Source organism: Salvelinus fontinalis, chromosome 20 (genome assembly GCF_029448725.1).
Source record: "Salvelinus fontinalis isolate EN_2023a chromosome 20, ASM2944872v1, whole genome shotgun sequence".
Classification (NCBI taxonomy): Eukaryota; Metazoa; Chordata; class Actinopteri; order Salmoniformes; family Salmonidae; genus Salvelinus; species Salvelinus fontinalis.
The window spans coordinates 20,542,387-20,564,410 of record NC_074684.1 but is presented as its reverse complement, the minus strand read 5'-3'; the positions used below and the strand labels follow the sequence as shown (position 1 = coordinate 20,564,410).

Genomic DNA, 22,024 nt, shown 5'->3' with positions numbered 1-22,024 from the left:
GATCATGGTCCAGTTGTCTCTGTCAGAGCTGTGAGAATGCATAAATCTAAGCCTTGTGTCGTCGCTAAGAGAACTTTAAAAACTTAAGTGAACAAGCTTTTTTACATGATCTTTATTTTAGTGACCATGACTATATCTCAGCTATCCCTGAACCTGATTTAGCTTAAAGCTTTTTTTTTCAAATGTCTTCAATTCTATTGTAGATAATAATGCCTCCTTTAAAACTGAGAGTTAAAGGTAGATCGAATGCCTGTTTCACTCCGGAATTATCCGAAGTCATTCATAAGAGAAATGTTACCTGGTTCAAGGCCAGAAACACAGGCTTAAGCCCGGATTGACAATATTTTAGGCAACTGAGTAATCAATGCGTAAAACTAATCAGAAAGGCATAACCTGATTATTATGTAACCACTCTTTCTGACTGTAAGGGGAATCCGGCAAAATTCTGGAAAACTGTCAAATCTTTCAAGGGTTGCACTTCCTCCTCTTTGCCCCAGCAAATTAATTCTGGCCACATAACAGACAAAAATGTCATCATTGATGCATTTAATCTGCATTTTATTTGAGCTGGCTATCTTTTTTAAAGAGCGTCTAACCCTACCATCTCTAAGAGTGGGCTAAACGCTGATTCTGGGATTTTGCAGATTTAGTCAGAAAATGATTGTCAATTCACAGAAAAATAAGTATTGATGCCAAGACACCAAGAAATCCACAGGGGCTGACCAATTGGAACTGGGTCTGCTCAAATGTGCTGCCGCCCTCATTGCTGGCTCAGTAACCCATATCTTAGATCTAACATTGTTATCAGGAAATGTTCCAAAAGGAATGGAAAACAGCTTATGTGCTGCCACTCAATAAGAGCGGGGATAGTGATCTTGATAATTATCATCCCATCTCCATGCTTCCATATCTAGCTAAGATTCTTCAATCTTTGGTAAATAAGCAACTTCGCTCTTTTTTATCTGAGCATGGTATTTTGAATATAAGTCAATCTGGGTTTAGGCCAGGGCAGAGCACTATCACAGCAACCACATTAGTTAATGATATCCTCAATGCTTAAGATGCTAAAATTAATTGTGCTGCCTTGTTTGTGGACCCCTCAAAAGCATTTGATACTGTTGATCATGCTATTTTATTGAACAAGTTGTCCTCAATTGGCATGGCCTCTGACGCCTGCTCATTGTTTCATGATTATCTTAGTGACAGAATTTCCTAATTTCTTGAAATATATAAAGAGGTTCAGCATGGGTTGATACTAGGACCTGTTATTTTCAGTATTTATATCAATGTTATTGGTCAATCTGTAAAAAAAATAAAACAAAAAAAAATGTATATGCTGATGATACTATTTTGTACGCAATTGCCACAACAGCTGACCTGGCTGTGACATGGCTACAGTACGATTTCGCAGCTGTGCAGGAAACCTTTACTGATATAAAACTTGTGCTTAACAGGGGCACAACTTCTTCTATCTTCCCTCACTCTAATGTATTTCTTCTCTTCCACTCTCCCTTCTCCTGAAAACATCTCCCTCTCATGCATACTGACAGAGGCAGACAGACAACATCTCCCACACATACGTAACAGACATACTTTAGGGAGTAGGCACACGGTAGAGATAACCCGGTGCTATGGGGATGTATAAGGTCAGGCTAATCTGAGTTTGTCAGTCATGTTGTCATGGGGACAGGAAATGCACAAGTTATGAAGGTGCAAGCTCTCCTTACACAACCTTACATTACGGTCTCTAAAAACATTACATTATCTATTCAAATGACATGAACAAGTCGCTTACTTCTGCAGCATCTTGAATACACAAATCCCAACCAGCAGGAGCACCACAGATAAGACTATGGGTACGATGATGATGGCCAGCTTCCCTGAGAATAGAGATGAGAGGAGCGAACATGTTAGCCAGCTATTACATAATCAAACAGAAGGCATCTGGTGGATGGTTAATGCAGTGTTTTAATGAGATGGGTACCGCAGTCTGCCTGGGAGGGCACTGGCTCAGTGATCTCTTCGTCCCCCACCGGAGGCTTGGGTTTGGTGGGTAATGTGACCTGGGACGACATGTTCACTAAGGAGAGAGAGGGAGCGAAGAGGAAGAGAGAGAGCGAGGGGGGGGGGGGGTTAGCTGTAAGCAGGTTTGACAAAAATTTGATACAGCCCAAAACCAAAATAACAGAACTAACTTACTTCCCCACTTTATTGTAATGTACTATAAAACAACAGATCAGTAGTTATCTAATATGAAACTGTGTTTCATAATTGTCCTCTCAGAAAGATTATCTACAGTTGAAGTCGGACGTTTACATACACCTTAGCCAAATACATTTAAACTCAGTTTTCACAATTCCTAACATTTAATCCCAGTAAAGATTCCCTGTCTTAGGTCAGTTAGGATCACCACTTTATTTTAAGAATGTGAAATGTCAGAATAATAGTAGAGAGAATGATTTATTTCAGCTTTTATTTCTTTCATCACATTCCTAGTGGGTCAGAAGTTTACATACACTCAATTAGTATTTGGTAGCATTGCCTTTAAATTGTTTAACTTGGGTCAAACGTTTCAGGTAGCCTTCCACAAGCTTCCCACAATAAGTAGGGTGAATTTTGGCCCATTCCTCCTGACAGAGCTGGTGTAACTGAGTCAGGTTTGTAGGCCTCCTTGCTCGCACACACTTTTTCACTTCTGATCACACATTTCCTATCGGATTGAGCTCAGGGCTTTGTGATGGCCACTCCAATTCCTTGACTTTGTTGTCCTTAAGCCATTTTGTCACAACTTTGGAAGTATGCTTGGGGTCATTGTCCATTTGGAAGACCCATTTGCAACCAAGCTTTAACTTCCTGAATGAGGTCTTGAGATGTTGCTTCAATATATCCACATACTTACCCTCTTCATGATGCCATCTATTTTGTGAAGTCCACCAGTCCCCCCTGCAGCAAAGCACCCCCACAACTTGATGCTGCCACCCCCGTGCTTCACGGTTGGGATGGTGTTCTTCGGCTTGCAAGCCTCCTCCTTTTTCCTCCAAACATAACAATGGTAATTATGGCCAAACAGTTCTATTTTTGTTTCATCATACCAGAGGACATTTCTCTAAAAAGTACGATCTTTGTCCCCATGTGCAGTTGCAAACCTAGTCTGGCTTTTTTTATGGCGGTTTTGGAGCAGTGGCTTCTTCCTTGCTGAGCAGCCTTTCAGGTTATGTCGATATAGGACTTGTTTTACTGTGGATATAGATGCTTTTGTACCCGTTTCCTCCAGCATCTTCACAAGGTCCTTTGCTGTTGTTCTGGGATTGATTTGCACTTTTCACACCAAAGTACATTCATCTCTAGGAGACAGAACGTGTCTCCTTCCTGAGCGGTATGACGGCTGTGTGGTCCCATGGTGTTTACACTTGTGTTCTATTGTTTGTACAGATGAACGTGGTACCTTCAGGCGTTTGGAAATTGCTCCCAAGGATGAATCAGACTCGTGGAGGTCTACAATGTTTTTTCTAAGGTCTTGGGTGATTTCTTTTGATTTTCCCATGATGTCAAGCAAAGAGGCACTGAGTTTGAAGGTAGGCCTTGAAATACATCCACAGGTACACCTCCAATTGACTAAAATAATGTCAATTAGCCTATCAGAAGCTTCTAAAGCCATGACATAATTTTCTGGAATTTTCCAAGCTGTTTAAAGGCACAGTCAACTTAGTGTATGTAAACTTCTGACCCACTGGAATTGTGATACAGTGCATAATAAGTGAAATAATCTGTCTGTAAACAATTGTTGGAAAAATGACTTGTGTCATGCACAAAGTAGATGTCCTAACCGACTTGTCAAAACTATAGTTTGTTAACAAGAAATTTGTGGAGTGGTTGAAAAATGAGTTTTAATGACTCCAACTTAAGTGTATGTAAACTTCTGACTTCAACTGTACATGTAGTCATCAATCACTATCTACTAACTCACTGATAATACTATCTGGTATTGTAGCCAGACCCACACTCAGTACTGTGGTCTGGACATGGGGTTAGGATGAGTTCCTCTGACATGGGGGTTAGGATGAGTACCTCTGACATGGGGGTTAGGATGAGTACCTCTGACATGGGGGTTAGGATGAGTACCTCTGACATGGGGGTTAGGATGAGTACCTCTGACATGGGGGTTAGGATGAGTACCTCTGACATGGGGGTTAGGATGAGTAAATCTGACATGGGGGTTAGGATGAGTACCTCTGACATGGGGGTTAGGATGAGTACCTCTGACATGGGGGTTAGGATGAGTACCTCTGGCATGGGGGTTAGGATGAGTACCTCTGACATGGGGGTTAGGGTTACGGTGTGAGGCTCTGAGATGGGGGTTAGGATGAGTACCTCTGATATGGGGGTTAGGGTTACGGTGTGTAGCTCTGAGATGGGGGTTAGGATGTGTACCTCTGAGATGGGTGCAGCCCAGCAGCTCTACCCTCATGACAATCCTCTGGTGCCAGGTTTGAGGGATGATCCGCAGGTAGCGGGCTATGATTGGATTGTGGAAGGTGTTCCTGGTCTGATGCAGACTGTCCTGGTTCCCCTCAAATATCTGACAGGGAGGAAGGGAGAGACGGAGGGAGTGAGGGGGAGGTGGTCGCAAGGTTTATTGGAAGGCATGCATTCTTGTGATTCATCGGCAACATAACACATTGATTACATATAAAGAAATTGTTGCCCAATAACACATACCGAAATGTATATTGTTCCATGATCAGGAAATTCAATATTGGAGTCAGATATTAGATAATTGAATTTGGAGTACTCACCATGTATTGTGTGCTGTTGTTCTGTGTGTACGTCCTCCACCGACTCCTCTCCTTGTGAACTATCTTGAAGCTCCTCACATAGTAGTGATAGTCCAACATAGTAGAGCCAGTCGTGATAATCCCTGGAAAACAAAAATAGAGAAGGTAAAAACTCTAAAACTCACTTTCTATTGTTCAACATTTTTCATCCCCTTTTCTCTGTCTGTCTCCAGGGCAGTGATGTCACCCGTTGGTCAGCCCTGGAATGTGCTGGAACAGGGAAAGGAGACATCACCTCAGAGAGCAGAACAGTCACTGCAACACCAAGGGGAAACCCTCCCAGTCATTTGCAGCTCCCAGACAGCCATGATGAGCATTTTTGTGGCAGATGAGCGCCTGACACAGGGCCAGAACAATATGGCGGCAGACGGGTGACCCGCAACATGTCATTACACAGGGCATTGTGGTTCATATGGAGACGCAGTGCAACCTATCATTATAGGAAATGACTGTCATATTTCAAATACAGAATCGTAGACTCTCAAGGTATTTTTTGGTTTCACGGCTAAAATGTACTTTTGTTGCATAAAGAGCAACAGGGGTTTCCAATGCACAACTGTTGACACCGGCAACAACAGAAATCCAATCTGCCATAATATGAGTATCAGAAAGGCAGGATCCTTAAGGAAAGAAAGGCTTGTATTCTTCAGGCTATAGAGTCTTACGATTGTTGCACAACAACAATTCTACGACAACAGTGCTTCCATTTTCAAGGAACCGCATTCCAATCAAAACGACGTTCCCCTTAGCTCTGGATTTCTGAACCGGCAGACAAAGCTAGACATTCTTCATTGACTGGAACCCAATGTGTTGTAAAGTAGCATGAAATTAACTTGGGACTTGCTGACTACACACACCACACTCAAAATAAACTATTGCATTGTGCTACACTTAAACAGGCCGTTGAAAGTCACTTTCTTGTTTGTGGAGGAGCAGCACAGAGGGGTATTCTCTCCCTTCATGCATTACTGAGAACTGGTCTAATACATTAGATTACTGGTCTAATGCTGTGTGTGTGTGTGTGTGTGTGTGTGTGTGTGTGTGTGTGTGTGTGTGTGTGTGTGTGTGTGTGTGTGTGTGTGTGTGTGTGTGTGTGTGTGTGTGTGTGTGTGTGTGTGTGTGTGTGTGCCTGCCTGCGTGTGTGTGTGTGCCTGCGTGTGTGTGTGTGTCTGCGTGTGTGTGTCTGCGTGTGTGTGTCTGCGTGTGTGCACATGTGCTACAGTTTTGCAGTGGTGAGCCCTCCAGAGTTAAATCAAAAGAAAGGCCCATTTATAAGAGAACATCCCCCATTTAAACAACCCCCTGGATCAGATCTCATTCTATCCCTTCTCATCTTTTTCCGACAGATGTGTGTGTGTGTGTGTGTGTGTGTGTGTGTGTGTGTGTGTGTGTGTGTGTGTGTGTGTGTGTGTGTGTGTGTGTGTGTGTGTGTGTGTGTGTGTGTGTGTATATACGTACGTGTTGAGCCTTAATCCTATTACCATCCTCTACAGAGGGCTACGAATGGGGGGAAAGAGCCAGGCAGGAGAGGGTTAAATCTAAACGGTTGTTTTTAATTGATGCCACGGGGGGAGGAAATTGCCATTGATCCTATAAGACTTGGCCAAGAACACCAAGGCTCCTACTTTATTACAGTTAACTGTAATGTTAACAGTATGCTGAGCATTGAGCAGGCCCAGTAAGAAGGGATTGCTATTCATCATGAGAGAGAGATTGGCAACGGTGTAAATCTGTACCAGTAGGCTACAACCAAATCTCGAAATTCCAGATGTGAAAAACACCTTCAAATAACTTAGCCTGGTAAACTAAAAGGTACAGTGCCTTTATTAGCTGATGTACGAAGGGCTATATAAAATAAACTTGATTTGATGATTTGATTCAGAAAGTAATAATTCACATCAAAATTCTTCAAGCTCTGTCAAATTGCTTGTTGCCCACTGCTAGACAACCATTTGTAGGTCTTGCCATAGCAGATGTAAGTAAAAACTGTAACTTGGCCACTCAGGAACATTCCCTGTCATCTTGGTAAGGAACTACAGTGTAAAAAAAAAAGTACAAATAGTTTACACACTGCTAAGAATGGTTGGAACAAATTGTCTTCTACTCCTTCTCTGTCCGTACAGTCTGCAGCTGTGTATGCACTGTTAGCCTAGGAAACTTTACCAAAGGCGAGAGACAAAGAACAATTTCCTCTCACCACTATAGGTGGAATTTATTCTAAACCATCTGAGTGAAGGACAAGGCCCGCTGAACACCGCGTGGTACACCTAAGGAAGATCCGTTCTAACAGACACTCCTAGATCAAGAAGCTACAACTACAAAGCACATGGTTACCTCTGGTGGACAACCAGAGACTTACACAACCAGAGACTTTCTGTTGACTGACTCCCCAGAAAATGGACCGAACGATTTTAAGAGAGAAAGACGACAAAGACATACAAGCGTAAATATGTACATTGCTTTTCTAAATCTGAATGAGCGGTTGTTAGGGTGCTAAATATCCATATTTACGATGAGCGTATTATTCAACTGTATGTACAATAGTTGAATCCTTTTGTCTCTCCTTCTTCCACTCTTTCGTTCTCCACCCCCTTTCATTGTGTAACCAGCTGTCATATTGAGTTAGTCCACTAGGGACTTTTCATTGCATCATGTTAATAATCAGTGTATAATCTATCCTGTGTGTGTGTTTATGTATTTCTGTGGGATTATTTCATTAGTTAGTAAATAAATAATTAAGCACATTTTTGTAAACTGATTCATCATGGAGACTAGAGTTCGTGCAGATTTACAGGATATTACGACGTTCAGAATGAGACTGATATAGGAGCAAATGATTGATGGATGACGGATAGTATATCGAGATTATCTGATATTTGAGTTAATTTGGGAAATGGTAACTTGTTAAATAAACTTTTCTCGTGGTGCCCCAGATTACTACTTAATAAATAGTTATATGATTAATTGAATTGCGTAATAATTGAACGTGGTATGTAATTATTCGATGAATAGCCGTCATCGCATTAATGGTAGCAACGTCACGACAAAAGCCTATTTTGAAAAAGCCAAACCATGACCCCGGAAAATGTAAAAAATGAAAATTGGCCTATCTCTAGTCTCCCATTTCTCTCAATTTTTTGGGGAAAAATCTGTTGCGCAGCAACTCACTGCCTTCCTGAAGACAAATAATGTATACAAAATGCTTCAGTCTGGTTTTAGACCCCATCATAGCACTGAGACTGCACTCGGGAAAGTGGTACATTTCCTTTTAATGGCGTCAGACCAAGGCTAGAATCCTGACTAGAACCCCAAAATGTGATCATATTACTCCAGTGCTAGCCTCTCTACATTGGCTTCCTGTTAAGGCTAGGGCTGATTTCAAGGTTTTACAGCTAACCTACAAAGCATTACATGTTCTTGGTCCTACCTATCTCTCTGATTTAGTCCTTCCGTACATACCTACACGTACGATACGGTCACAAGATGCAAGCCTTATTATTGTCCCTAGAATTTCTAAGCAAACAGCTGGAGGCAGGGCTTTCTCTTATAGATTTCAATTTTAATGGAATGATCTGCCTATCCATGTGAGAGACGCAGACACGGCCTCGACATTTACGTTTTTACTGAAGACTCATCTCTTCAGTAGGTCCTATGATTGAGTGTAGTCTGGCCCAGAGGTGCGAAGGTGAGCGGCAAGACACTGGAGCAACGAACTGCCCTTGCTGTCTCTGCCTGGCCGGCTCCCCTCTCTCCACTGGGATTCTCTGCCTCTGACCCTACTACGGGGGCTGAGTCACTGGCTTACTAGTGCTCTTCCATGCCGTTCCTAAGAGGGGTGCGTCACTTGAGTGGGTTGAGTCACAGACGTGCTTTTCCTGTCTGGTTTTGCGCCCCCCCTTGGGCTCGTGCGGTGGAGGAGATCTTCGTGGGCTATACTCAGCCTTGTCTCAGGGTAGTAAGTTGGTGGTCTGTTGATGTCCCTCTAGCGTTGTGGGGGCTGTGCTTTTGCAAAGTGGGTGGGGTTATATCCTGCCTGCTTGGCCCTGGCAGGGGGTAGCTTCGGATGGGGCCACAGTGTCCCCCAACCCACCCCTGTCTCAGTCTCCAGTATCTATGCTGGAATAATCTATGTGCCGGGGGGCTAGGGTCAGTCTGTTATATGTGGTGTAATTCTCCTGTCCTATATGGTGTCTTGTTTGAATACGCTCCCTCTTATTCTCTCAATCTACCACCCCTCCCGGAGGCCTAAGGACTACCTGGCCTGAAGACTCCTGGCTGTCCCCAGTCCACCTAGTCGTGCTGCTGCTCCAGTTTCAACTGTTCTGCCTGCGGCTAGGGAACCCTGATCTGCTCACCGGACGTGCTACCTTGTCCCGGACCTGCTGTTTTCAACTCTCTCTCTCTACCGCACCTGCTGTCTCGACCTCTGAATTCTCGGCTATGAAAAGCCAACTGACATTTACTCCTGAGGTACTGACCTGTTGCACCCTCGACAACCACTGTGATTATTATTTGACCCTGTTGGTCATCTATGAACGTTTGAACCTCTTGAAGAACAATCTGGCCTTAAATGACCATGTACTCTTATAATCTCTTGCTGTTTGAGGTTTTAGGCTGCGTTTCTGTATAGCACTTTGTGACATCTGCTGATGTAAAAAGGGCTTTATAAATACATTTGATTGAAAATTTGATAGATTTGGCCTTGTGTTTTAGGTTATTGTCCTGCTGAAAGGTGAATTCATCTCCCAATGTCTGGTGGAAAGCAGGCTGAGCCAGGTTTTCATCTAGGATTTGTCCTGTGCTTAGTTCCATTCCATTTCTATTATATCCAGTAAAACTCCCCAGTCTTTAACGATTACAAGCATACCCATAACATGATAAAGCCACCACTATGCTTGAAAATATAGAGAGTGGTACTCAGTAATGTGTTGTATTGGATTTGCCCCAAACATGACACTTTGTATTCAGGACAAAAAGTGAACTGCTTTGCCATATTTTATGCACTTTTACTTTAGTGTCTTGTTGCAAACAGCATTCATGTTTTATAATATTTTTATTCTGTACAGGCTTCCTTCTTTTCACTCTGTCAATTAGGTTAGTTTTGTGGAGTAACTACAATGTCGTTGATCCATCCTCAGTTTTCTCCTATCACAGCCTTTTAAATCTAAGTTCTTTAAAGTCACCATTGGCCTCATGGTGAAATCCCTGAGTGGTTTCCTTCCTCTCTGGCAACTGACTAAGGAGGGATGCCCGTATCTGTGCAGTGACTGGGTGTATTGATACACCATCCAAAGTGTAATGAATAACTTCAACATGCTCAAATGGATATTCAATGTCTGCTTTTTTAGTTTTACCCATCGGTGCCGTTCTTTGCGAGGCATTGGAAAACCTGCCTGCTCTTTGTGGTTCAATCTATGTTTGGAATTCATTGTTCGACTGAGGGAACTTACAGATAATTGAATGTGTGGCACACAGAGTGAATACATGTAATTAAATATGTGACATGTTAAGGACATTTTTACTCCTGAACTTATTTATGCTTGCCATTACAAAGGGGTTGAATACATGTCAGCTTTTAATTTGTAATTAATTTGTAAACATTTATAAAAACATACATTTCACTTTGACATTCCAGGGTTGTGTGTAGGTCAGTGGCCCAAAAAATCTCAATTTAATCGATGTGGAAAATGTCAAGGGGTGTGAATACTTTCTGAAGGCACTGTAAGTATAGCAAGCCGGACATGCCCAATATTGTGTGGAGACAAAATGGGGATCCAAATAAATGAATAAGCCCTGAGGAAAAAGTCAGAGTGCTACTTAGCTTCTATTTGTAGAGTCAGGTAGAGAGGAGATTTGGAAGCTTTATGTTTGAGAGCAGGTTCCCCTGAGTAGGGCTCTTATCTCACCTGTGATCCTTTTCTTCTCCCCCAGGTCCAGCTGGAGCCACTGCAGGCTGTCGTTCTGATCTGCAGCCCAGGTGCAGCCCCTTGATCCTGGGTCAGCCTGGGAGCTGTTGGGCGCCCAGTCAGACTGACAACCCATCGCTTCTCCCCACGAACTGGCACTAACAGACACATGCTGCAACACTGACTGGTTCTTACAGTCTAGAAAACAACAACAGAAGTAAATAACAACAATTCTGCTGCTCTAACTGAATAAGATTTTACCAAAAATATTCCCACTACTTCCTCTGCCCTCTGTTCTATTGGCAAATGTATAATCACTAAAGAACAAACGGGAAGAGCTCTGTTCGAGACTCCTATCAACGGGATCTGAAGAACTGTAATTTACTATGTTTCTCGGAAACTTGGCTGAACAAGAACATGGATAATATTCTAGCTCTTTTTTTCTATGTACCGGCAGAACAGAACAGCAGCGTTGGGTAAACTCAAGGGGGGTGGAGTGTGTCTCTTTGTCAACAACAGCTGGTGTTCAATCTCTAATATTAAGGAAAACTAGAATCCGTTTTACCTCATTTCTGTCACCTGTGCAACTAGAGGCAAAAAAAAACTCTAGATCACCTTTACTCCACACACAGAGACACATACAAAACTCTAGACCACCTTTACTCCACACACAGAGACACATACAAAACTCTAGATCACCTTTACTCCACACACAGAGACACATACAAAACTCTAGATCACCTTTACTCCACACACAGAGACACATACAAAACTCTAGATCAGCTTTACTCCACACACAGAGACGTATACAAAACTCTAGATCACCTTTACTCCACACACAGAGACACATACAAAACTCTAGATCACCTTTACTCCACATACAGAGACACATACAAAACTCTAGATCACCTTTACTCCACACACAGAGACACATACAAAACTCTAGATCACCTTTACTCCACACACAGAGACAGATACAAAACTCTAGATCACCTTTACTCCACACACAGAGACACATACAAAACTCTAGATCACCTTTACTCCACACACAGAGACACATACAAAACTCTAGATCAGCTTTACTCCACACACAGAGACGTATACAAAACTCTAGATCACCTTTACTCCACACACAGAGACACATACAAAACTCTAGATCACCTTTACTCCACACACAGAGACACATACAAAACTCTAGATCACCTTTACTCCACACACAGAGACACATACAAAACTCTAGATCACCTTTACTCCACACAGAGACGCATACAAAACTCGAGACCACCTTTACTCCACACACAGAGACACATACAAAACTCTAGATCACCTTTACTCCACACACAGAGACACATACAAAACTCTAGACCACCTTTACTCCACACACAGAAACACATACAAAACTCTAGATCACCTTTACTCCACACAGAGACGCATACAAAACTCTAGATCACCTTTACTCCACACACAGAGACACATACAAAACTCTAGATCACCTTTACTCCACACACAGAGACACATACAAAACTGTAGTTCACCTTTACTCCACACACAGAGACATACAAAACTCTAGATCACCTTTACTCCACACACAGAGACAGATACAAAACTCTAGATCATCTTTACTCCACACACAGAGACACATACAAAACTCTAGATCATCTTTACTCCACACACAGAGACACATACAAAACTCTAGATCACCTTTACTCCACACACAGAGACGCATACTAAACTCTCGCTCACCCTCCATTTGGCAAATCTGACCATAACTTTTTAACTTTTTCTCCCGATTCCTGCCTTCAAACAAAAACCCAAACAGGAAGTATCAGCGAATGCTGAGCTGCAGGACTGATGTGCTAGAACAGACTGGAACATGTTCCGGGACTCATCTGATGGCATTGAGGAGTTTACCACATCAGTCACCGGCTTCATTAATAAGTGCATCGACGACATCGTCCCCTTAGGAGACATCCTGTCAGAACAGTCCCAGGAGCAACTAGTCTGACTAAACCCGTTAACTCTGCAACCAACTAAAACCCTATGTAAAGAAGCTATGACTCTTGTCCTCCTCACCATTCCAACATAATGAGAGAGTGGAGCTTTGAGGAAAGTCAATAAGGAGCTAGTCTTAATTAAAGTGCAGGACATCGACAGTGTTGATGAGGTCATGAAGAGTCCAGACTAGGGAACATATATGTCAGACATGTCATGGCATCATTTGTCAATTTGTCATTTGAGCATTGATGCTGTCTAAGTTGATCGGAGAGCAAAGATCCCTTTGTGCAATTATTGATCTTTTAGAAAGAATAGTCCTTTTGAGCAAAACAATTTACCACATAAGGCCTATGTGATAGTGTCTACAAGAAACATGACAACTGTAAATTGGGAACGAGACACATTTTACATCACAACTTCTTTGAAAATGTGTATTGTTGTCCAGAGTAACTGAGAGTAAATAAGCCTAATATGTGCAGTCTGTTTACTGACACAGCTGTTGTACCGTCAAGTGTCTGAACACATCTGTACTGTGACACCAACAGTTGATTTGTGAGCTTTCCCAGGCCTGCCTGCCTGTGATATAGATAGCCAGAACCTCCACAGTTATAGCCGACTGACTGGATGAAACTGTGCCAGACTGCAAACAGCTGTATGAAAATATCACACAGACAAGAGATACAGGGTTCCCACGCTTCACACCAAGATAAGGTGTGACTAGACCAGCTTTCATTTTCCAAACCAGATCTTTTACCCCGTTTGACTGTGAATTACTTCCTTTTTCAACAACTATCAGTAAGTCATCAGAAATGCTGGCATAAAATGTTTAATTTCGTAAGTGGTAGGCTTTGATACATTCCTTCCTGGTGAAAATGCAGCATATTTTATTATGTGATAAAAACAATGGCCTAAGAAACTGTAGTTTAAGAAACAACAATTTAAGAGCATAAAATCAGTAGAGAAAGAGAACAAAACAAATGTTACCATTAATGAGGAACGTGAAGAGAGCTTCGGACAAAGAGCCGCTGGAAGAAGAAAAAGAATATCCATCAATGACGGGCCGTTAGCTTCAACAATTACAATTACAGTGATAGATTGAGGGCATGCCATTGTGGAGAGCCTGCCATTGTGGAGGAACACCCATTGTGGCCACAAAGAAGCATACCCAGATTGTCCCCCCCCCCCCCCATTTCTCTTCCCAAATCAGCCTTCACCGAGAACCCTGTGCTTTGTTTCCCCTGCTCTTCCCTGTGTAGTCTCTTCTCTCCTAGCGCTCTATAGCTGGGGGATAAACCTGAACACATTAAGACACCAGGATTGGTGTTAATTACAGGGGGCTAGTTGGGAGAATTTTATATTTCTCCACCATCACTCATCACTATCATTTTCACCAGCTTCCTGGATCAGATTTTTTTTTTCTTTGAACAGTTCAGAAAAGCAGACGTGGTGGTTAAATTATATTTATGGGCGATAAGAGGTGTGAGTCAAAGTACAAAAGATCAAACACTTTAACGTGGGTACTGACTTTCACCTGCACCTGGGAGTGTCAAAATGATCTATTATCTAACAGTCAAAAAGAAACGGTTCCTGCTACAACATGAATAAAAACAGGTATCCATCTTGGTTTGAGCTGATCCGTTTCCAATAACAGAGTCATTATCAAAACAGATATTGATCCTTTCTTCCAAATTGGACAGAGACTGTTACATCATCACGGTCAGCCATCCTGGGAGTGGGAAGCATGGTGCTGTGGTTGATGGAGAGAAAAGTATGGACATGGGTCTTGTCAGAGTAAATATTGTTCATGTCTTAATCCAGCAGAATCCAATTAGGAAGTCAAGTTAAATCAAACTTGTATTATCACAACGGCTTAACAGAATCCAATCCTTGCTGCATTTTATACATACTGTTGGAGTGTTAGTTAACTTCATGTTCTAACACAACCCAAGTATTCATCCCCTTCAGCAAAGGCCAAGTATTTGGAGAATTAGACTTGTATTAGGCTGGGGTTGTCCATTTATAACACAGCTCTTTTTCAAGAGAAAGTTCTATCAGGAGCCAGAGAACAACACTGAACATATTCAATTCAGCAGTGCATGTTCAGCCAGTGAATGCCATGAAGAAAATGTGACCCCATGCATGTTTCCTTTGTATAGAATATGTTTGCAAAGCTCATACAATGTTGTTACATGGCTATAAAGAAAATGTCAGTGTACAATATGTTAATACACAGGTTCAGTAGGACAAAATGTTTATGTGCTGCTACAATTAAGATTTATTTGCTACACATAATAAGAGTTCACATTTACGCATTTAGAAAGTGATTGATTGATGCGGAGTGCTCGGTATGTGTAGAGGGAAAATCAATACAGGGTAATATGTGAAAACCGAACCTATACATTTCAAAATGTCACAATTTGATTTGCCATCACTGCACCAATGCATTCACATAGCTAGGCTTAGGGTCTCTGAAGCCTATTTGATATGAACGACTTATCACGTTAGGTTTGCATGCATTACTTCAAATGACAAAATCCTCCTCCCCCACTGAACATTAAGGACAGCTTGAGTGATGGCCATTTCTTTAAGAATCAAATCAAATTATTTCAAGCCCCTTTGCCTTCACTCTGCTGTCATAATATGAGTGATGCATCACTGTGTTACATGTATAAAAGCCGGCTATACGACGACACGCTTTAGTCAATTATGACTGATGGACACTATTATTCTCTCTTCCCCCACCTCAGAACTCCATCATAAATCTCTATGAATGCCATAGGCAAGACTGACTGTCTCTGACATTTGTGAGAAGCCGGCTAATCTATCATTGAAACAGTGCAGGAATGCTAGCCCGCTAGCCCTGCCTGATTAATCCGGTTTCTACCTAGGTAAACCTGGCCAAGGTCTGGGGCAGCAGACATTTATTTAAGACTCGAAGCAGAGATGACACAAAACATAAGAGTTGTCCCATCATGCAGGTTTATACTCCTCTTAAGAGAGTTATTATCAACAACTTCCATCGGACTGTTAAAAAAATAAATCCTAAACCAGTGGCTAATGTTTGTGGACACCAATTGGTACCTCTGCTTACAGAAACCTATAGTGCTGTGAATATGAGGCACATATGAGGCCTAACATTCAAGTCTACTGCTGTTGTACTGCCCATCCTCTGAATCATGGCCTGTAATTCCCCAGTACTCACTCTTTGGATTGGATCCCATTGGCTCTGGTGGCGTGGTAGTGACTCAGGCCTTTGTGGGTCTCCACGGATACCCAGCCTCCTAACTCATCCAGGATAACCCCTGCATGGACGGCAGCCTTACACAGCACAGACGTCTGAAACAACAGAGATATAATATATTAGACATACAGAACTGAGGTCTGAAACCACAGAGACCACAGGTGTGATATAGAGACAGACAAACACATCATAGAGGTCTGAAACAAGAGACAGATATGCTATAACACAGACAGACACAGCTCAGATAACAACCAGGGCTAAACACAGCGAAGGTGGGAGAAGTGTAAAACTCCAGACACTCTTGTAATGGAAGTCTGAGCTAGCCAAACTGTGTGTGGTGCTACCACTCAGACATTAAAAAAAACATTTCACCAAGAGAGTGTGGGCCATGAAATACATACATAAAACTTGGACTTTCAACAAAAGTGAATGAGCTTGGACTACTGCTTCCATCAGTGCACCATTCCTCTCATTTCTGAGGTTCCCTTCAACGTGGCACATAGGAGAGCAATGCAGCTCCCCGTCCTTCATCTGTGTCAGCAGTGGGAGCGCAGGCATCTCATCCCAAATTAAAAAGGCAATCTCATGACATGGAGCCACAGTAGACGCTAATCTAATATAAGCCCCATGCATTCTCAATCACATCACACTTAATTTACACGTGGGGGGAAAAAATGCACATTGTGATTGCATTCAGGGTCGATATTTACAGTAATTGCAGCTGTAGGAGGAATGTCAAACATACTTCTCTGTGGTGCGTTACTTAGGAAAGCAGTACTTTGTCACTTAACATTCAGTACCTTTGGAATAGCTAGATGCCTACCTCTCAGAGATCGCCCCACCCTGCTACTGAAATGAAGGACTGGGACAGGTTAAAAGGAGCTCTTTGATGGATAAGTGTATAACAGGCATTTCCTCCACAAGACAACGTGAAATGCCTTACAATTAACATAGCAATCACTGGAGTGCTGTAAAAATGAACCGTAGCTCTGCCGATATAATTTTCCATAAAGTCCATCAAGGATCTATTGAAACAAGCACTCAAACACTAATATAGGTGAAAAATGTATTTCTGAAAACGTATTGTTGTTCAAACATGATAAAAAAGACCGAAATAAATATAAATATATAATTTAACTTCAACATGGAGACAAGGTGAAAGCTCAGTGTTAAAATCAGTTACGGCTCATTTCAGCCTGCAGCTATTTCCTCCCTGTCCCTGTAAAAAGCCTGGCTGGTCTGGTGACTAGGTGTTATATGTGAGCACTATTCTCCTCTGAGTGGGGGAGGGAGGGAGGGAGGGGGAGAGGCTGCTCGACAGCTCCATGGTACAGATCAGGGGCCAGTGGCTGGGGTCCTGAGGAGCTGCTTTACAGAGGCCTGGCTGTCGCTTATCTGGACTAACAGCTGCTCTTGGGTCAGATTTAACTGTCTCATTATTATTACTCTGATCATTTATACATTGCCGGGTTGGCCGACTACCACACTGTAAATACATTGAACTCTGCCCTGCCTGTCTGTGGAGCAGATGGATAGGCTCTGGTAGTTTGTATATGATATCATGGCCCCAGTCAGAGTTATGGCTAGAGACTAATCATGGACTGTTGCTGGAGCAGGGCTGGGTTCAAGGTTGGTGCTACTGCTACTAGTAGGAGCGTATTAGACTAGATAATGGCTTGACTACATCAGCCAAAGACCGTCTGGTTCTAACTGAGATTGTCCATGTATCCTGCCTCTGTTAACCTCCTTGTCTAAACCTCTGCGGACTATTTCATTTTAGGGGTGTGGAATACTACAGAGTAGGAGAGGAACTATCAAAATGTCACTTACTTCCCTGCTGTCACTTACTTCCCTGCTGTCACTTACTTCCCTGCTGTTATTTCCCAAGGGTCATAAGCACTAACTAAGTAGACCTTTCAAACAACAAAATATGTTGCTAAATTATTAATTCACTTAGTGCTTATTAACACTGAATTATGACATATGGTATGATAACCACATTAATTACAGATACACAGTGTATAAAATACATAGCCACAATGTGTAGAGGTCTTGTATGGTTATAATAAATACACTCTGAGGAACCATTAATGCCATACGTGTTGGTCTAAATGCTAATGAGTGTGTCTATTGAATGGGTGCAGTGGACAGATAAACACCTGTTCCACAGGCATCATCTCCTCATAATCTAGGCCCTCCACCAAACCCTCCCTATTCAATAGCCTACACGGAATAATCAATCGCTCTGGCCCAGTCTCTCCCAAATGGCACCCTATTCCCTATATAGTGCACTACTTTTAACCAGATCTCTATGGGCCCTGTTCAAAAGTAGTGCACTATAAAGGGAATAGGGTGCCACTTGGGATGCACACCAAGCCCTCGGCGCACGCCAAGCCCTCGACGCTCATCCTTCTTCCCAGCAGACGGTTGGGAAGTTCTCTGTTGTTGTGCTCCTCCAGGCCTATTGTTGTGGGGCTGGGGCTCCCTGCTGGGCTTCCTAAGCCTGGAGCTGTCTGTCACACTGACCGCCTGGCCGGTGGGCGGCCGCTCAATAGCCCCGATCAAACCCCAGAGAGAGCAAAACCTCAGGAGGCTTGGAAAGTCCCTGGTCTGGAAAGCCCCTGTCTTTTTAGATACTGAAACCCATGCAGGGCTGGCCAGGGTAACAGAGCCAGAGGACCACTGGGATCGACCCATCCAGGTGACCCACATGAAATGCATCCTGAGCCCCATAGAGAGGAGGACTAGTATAACTACAGTTCTGGAGTATTTTGGTGAATACAGTGACCAGAATCTTCTCACAGAGCTTAGTCTATATGTGTGTTTGGCTGTTCACCTCAGAGTGTTAGACATCTTATGGTATTACACGTATTACACTACTATTTCCAGGTATTACAATGAAACAGCCTTACAAAGAGAGGTAGACATCTCTAGCTCTAACTATGTGTAATGAGCCCAAAGCCTTCTATAGTACACAAGCCCTAAGACAAAGCAGACCGAGTTACACACAAACACCAGGTTTTACAGTTGCCTTGCCCCTGTGGTTTGGCTGCCCTGTGGTGCAACCTAACAGCAAAGTCCAGCTCTGCTGCCGAGTAAAAATGCACCACAGTTACATAAACAGATGACCCATCCAATATACCTCCACAACCACTTTATGTGTGTTCCACAGCAGCAGCCAGACAAAAGCACCAGCAACGACTGGTTAGCCTGGGGACAACTTCTCCTGTCCAGCTTCTGGTGTGTCTGTTTCTGCGCCTAACAAGGGCCCATTCAGACCTACTACTACTCAAAGCACCTTTGGGCTGAGGTGCTCCAAGTGGTGCCTCAGAACAGTCGTGTTCCTCTGACAGAAGACAGGACAATGTAATCAAGGGTAAACAAACAAGTGCTTGGCTGGCTGCTTCAGGGGACTAGAACCTGTTAGGAGAGAACTGCTGCCAAGGCTTCCAACAACACAACGATGCCTCGTAAATACCTACTCTGCAAACCAACATCTGTGGTTAAAAACTTTCCCCAGGGGGGAGGCAGTGACCAAACAGCATTTCTGTCCTCTTTATAAACCTGGAAGAAAGCCAGAGAATAGGCTACCTTTGAGAAGGACTAGACGTTTACTTACATGCCTGTAACCCTGGGAAATGTCCCCGGATATGTCGCCTGCCACTGCTTTGCATCCTGCCGGACAGTACTTCCTGTGGGGGTAGACAACAATAGAACTCACTTGTTGACAACGCATTGGCCCCATCCTGTCAATTTCACCAGATGGACACGGTTCAGTGGAGTGGTAAGTAATCTCTTCACACCAGAGGCGGTCTCTGCTTACACAATCAACATTACTACACTCTAATGGGACAAAATGGACTTAATGGAGACGTATAAGACACTTGAATCTAAATGGTATATATACAGTTAGCCAAATACATACACCTTAGCCAAATACATTTAAACTCAGTTTTCACAATTCCTGACATTTAATCCAAGTAAAAATGCCCTGTCTTAGGTGAGTTAGGATCACCACTTTATTTAAGAATGTGAAATGTCAGAATAATAGTAGAGAGAATGATTTATTTCAGCTTTTATTTCTTTCATCACATTCCCAGTGGGTCAGAAGTTTACATACACTCAATTAGTATTTGGTAGCATTGCCTTTAAACTGTTTAACTTTGGTCAAACGTTTCGGGTAGCCTTCCACAAGCTTCCCACAATAAGTTGGGTGAATTTTGGCCCCTTCCTCCTGACAGAGCTGGTGTAACTGAGTCAGATTTGTAGGCCTCCTCGCTCGCACACGCTTTTTCAGTTCTGTCCACAAATTTTCTATAGGATTGGGGTCAGGGCTTTGTGATGACCACTCCAATACCAGCTTTGGAAGTATGCTTGGGGTCTTTGTCCATTTGGAAGACCCATTTGCGACCAAGCTTTAACTTCATGACGGATGTCTAGAGATGTTACTTCAATATATCCACATCATTTTCCTTCACATGAAAGTCCACCCAGTCCCTCCTGCAGCAAAGCAACCCTACAACCTGATGCTGCCACCCCCGTGGTTCACGGTTGGGATGGTGTTCTTCGGCTTACAAGCTTCCTCCAAACATAATGATGGTCATATTGGTCAAACAGTTATTTTTATGTTTCATCAGACCAGAGGACATTTCTCCAAAAGGTACGATCCTTGTCCACATGTGCAGTTGCAAACCATAATCTGTCTTTTTAATGGCGGTTTTGGAGCAGTGGCTTCTTCCTTGCTGAGCGGCCTTTCAGGATATGTCGATATAGGACTTGCCAAAACTATAGTTTGTTAACAAGAAATGTGTGAAGTGGTTGAAAAACAAGTTTTAATAACTCCAACCTAAGTGTATGCAAACTTCTGACTTCAACTGTATATATCAGAATATTGAGGAAATGCGATAATTGACTAGCTGAGGGATAACAAGGGGTAATATTTTTCATTAAGGCCTATAATCAATCTAGGAATCTATTGCCATTACAGTTAATCAAGGACTCAAGCAAGACATTTGACTTGTCTCAGACACACAGCCACATACGAAACAACCTTACCTGTATTTTAAGTCTGAGAAATGGCTGCCTTTATCCAAACATGTGAGCAAATCTGAGGAGAGAAAACAGGGGAGGAGCCGAGAGACAATGAGGGGAGAAAATACCATGTGACCAGTAGTAGAGCAGACAGAGGAAACCAGCCCTGTGGAGCAGAAAGGAACACAACAACAGGATGTAGACCCTGCTTCCTTCACTCCCTCTGGGATGAACATTAATGTCACACTCGCACAGACACACACACACACACACACACGCACAGACACACACACGCACCGCACACAGTGATTGCTCTTAGTGATCAACTACATGATGTTTTGGTCAACAACATCATAATGGTGGAAACAGGCATAACCACCAAAACCAGTTTGTAAACTCCTGGAATATCCTGGATCATCACATACACAGCGTGACTATGTGTCATTCAATATGGTCTGACTTACAACAGTCAATGCTGTGTTTGATAATGCTGCATGTAGAAACAGCCCCAACCCTTGTGGGTTTACCCTAAGGAGAGGACAGGACAGGCAAGTGGTGGCACGTGGCACAGCTGATTGATTAACCAGTAGCACTGACTGTCCTCAGTGGAAAGAGAAGGTCAACCAAAGGACCGCACAGAAAAACACACATGTAGAATTCAGACAACGGTGTATTCTTATCAAGATCATTGTTTTGGCATGAAACAGCATTGAATCATTAGTTTAGGTGTAGATCTAGAGAGAGAGAGGCTCAAACCTCTGTGGTCCCCTGAGGAGTAGGAGAACAGGAACCCTCGGCCCGAGATGTGGCGCCCGCTGCGGAACTGGACGATGACCTCATTGGAGTCCGTGTGTACCTCTCTGGGGTAGGACTTCAGGCTGCCACAGAAGGTCCCATACACTGCAACAGGAGAGATGGACATAGGTTTCTCATAACCACCATTCATCTGCATTTTGACAGCAATATGAACTCATTTCATATTCCAAATGACCAACACAAGATGGTGCGTCCATATC

The 22,024-nt window shown here is 42.9% G+C and overlaps 1 protein-coding gene across 2 annotated transcripts in view; it reads right to left on the bottom strand.

Moving 5' to 3' along the window:
* The window catches only part of LOC129817492 (discoidin, CUB and LCCL domain-containing protein 1-like), a 42,367-nt gene that overhangs the window by 10,287 nt on the left and 10,056 nt on the right, over positions 1–22,024 (bottom strand). For both annotated transcript variants that reach the window (XM_055872791.1, XM_055872793.1), the window contains 10 exons: positions 21,765–21,908; positions 21,033–21,084; positions 19,597–19,669; positions 15,939–16,072; positions 13,721–13,761; positions 10,742–10,939; positions 4,797–4,918; positions 4,432–4,579; positions 1,985–2,080; positions 1,796–1,880 (listed from right to left, as the gene is read on the bottom strand). In XM_055872791.1, coding sequence (XP_055728766.1) covers positions 1,796–1,880; positions 1,985–2,080; positions 4,432–4,579; positions 4,797–4,918; positions 10,742–10,939; positions 13,721–13,761; positions 15,939–16,072; positions 19,597–19,669; positions 21,033–21,084; positions 21,765–21,908 — 1,093 coding nt within the window. The remainder of the gene's footprint in view (positions 1–1,795; positions 1,881–1,984; positions 2,081–4,431; positions 4,580–4,796; positions 4,919–10,741; positions 10,940–13,720; positions 13,762–15,938; positions 16,073–19,596; positions 19,670–21,032; positions 21,085–21,764; positions 21,909–22,024) is intronic.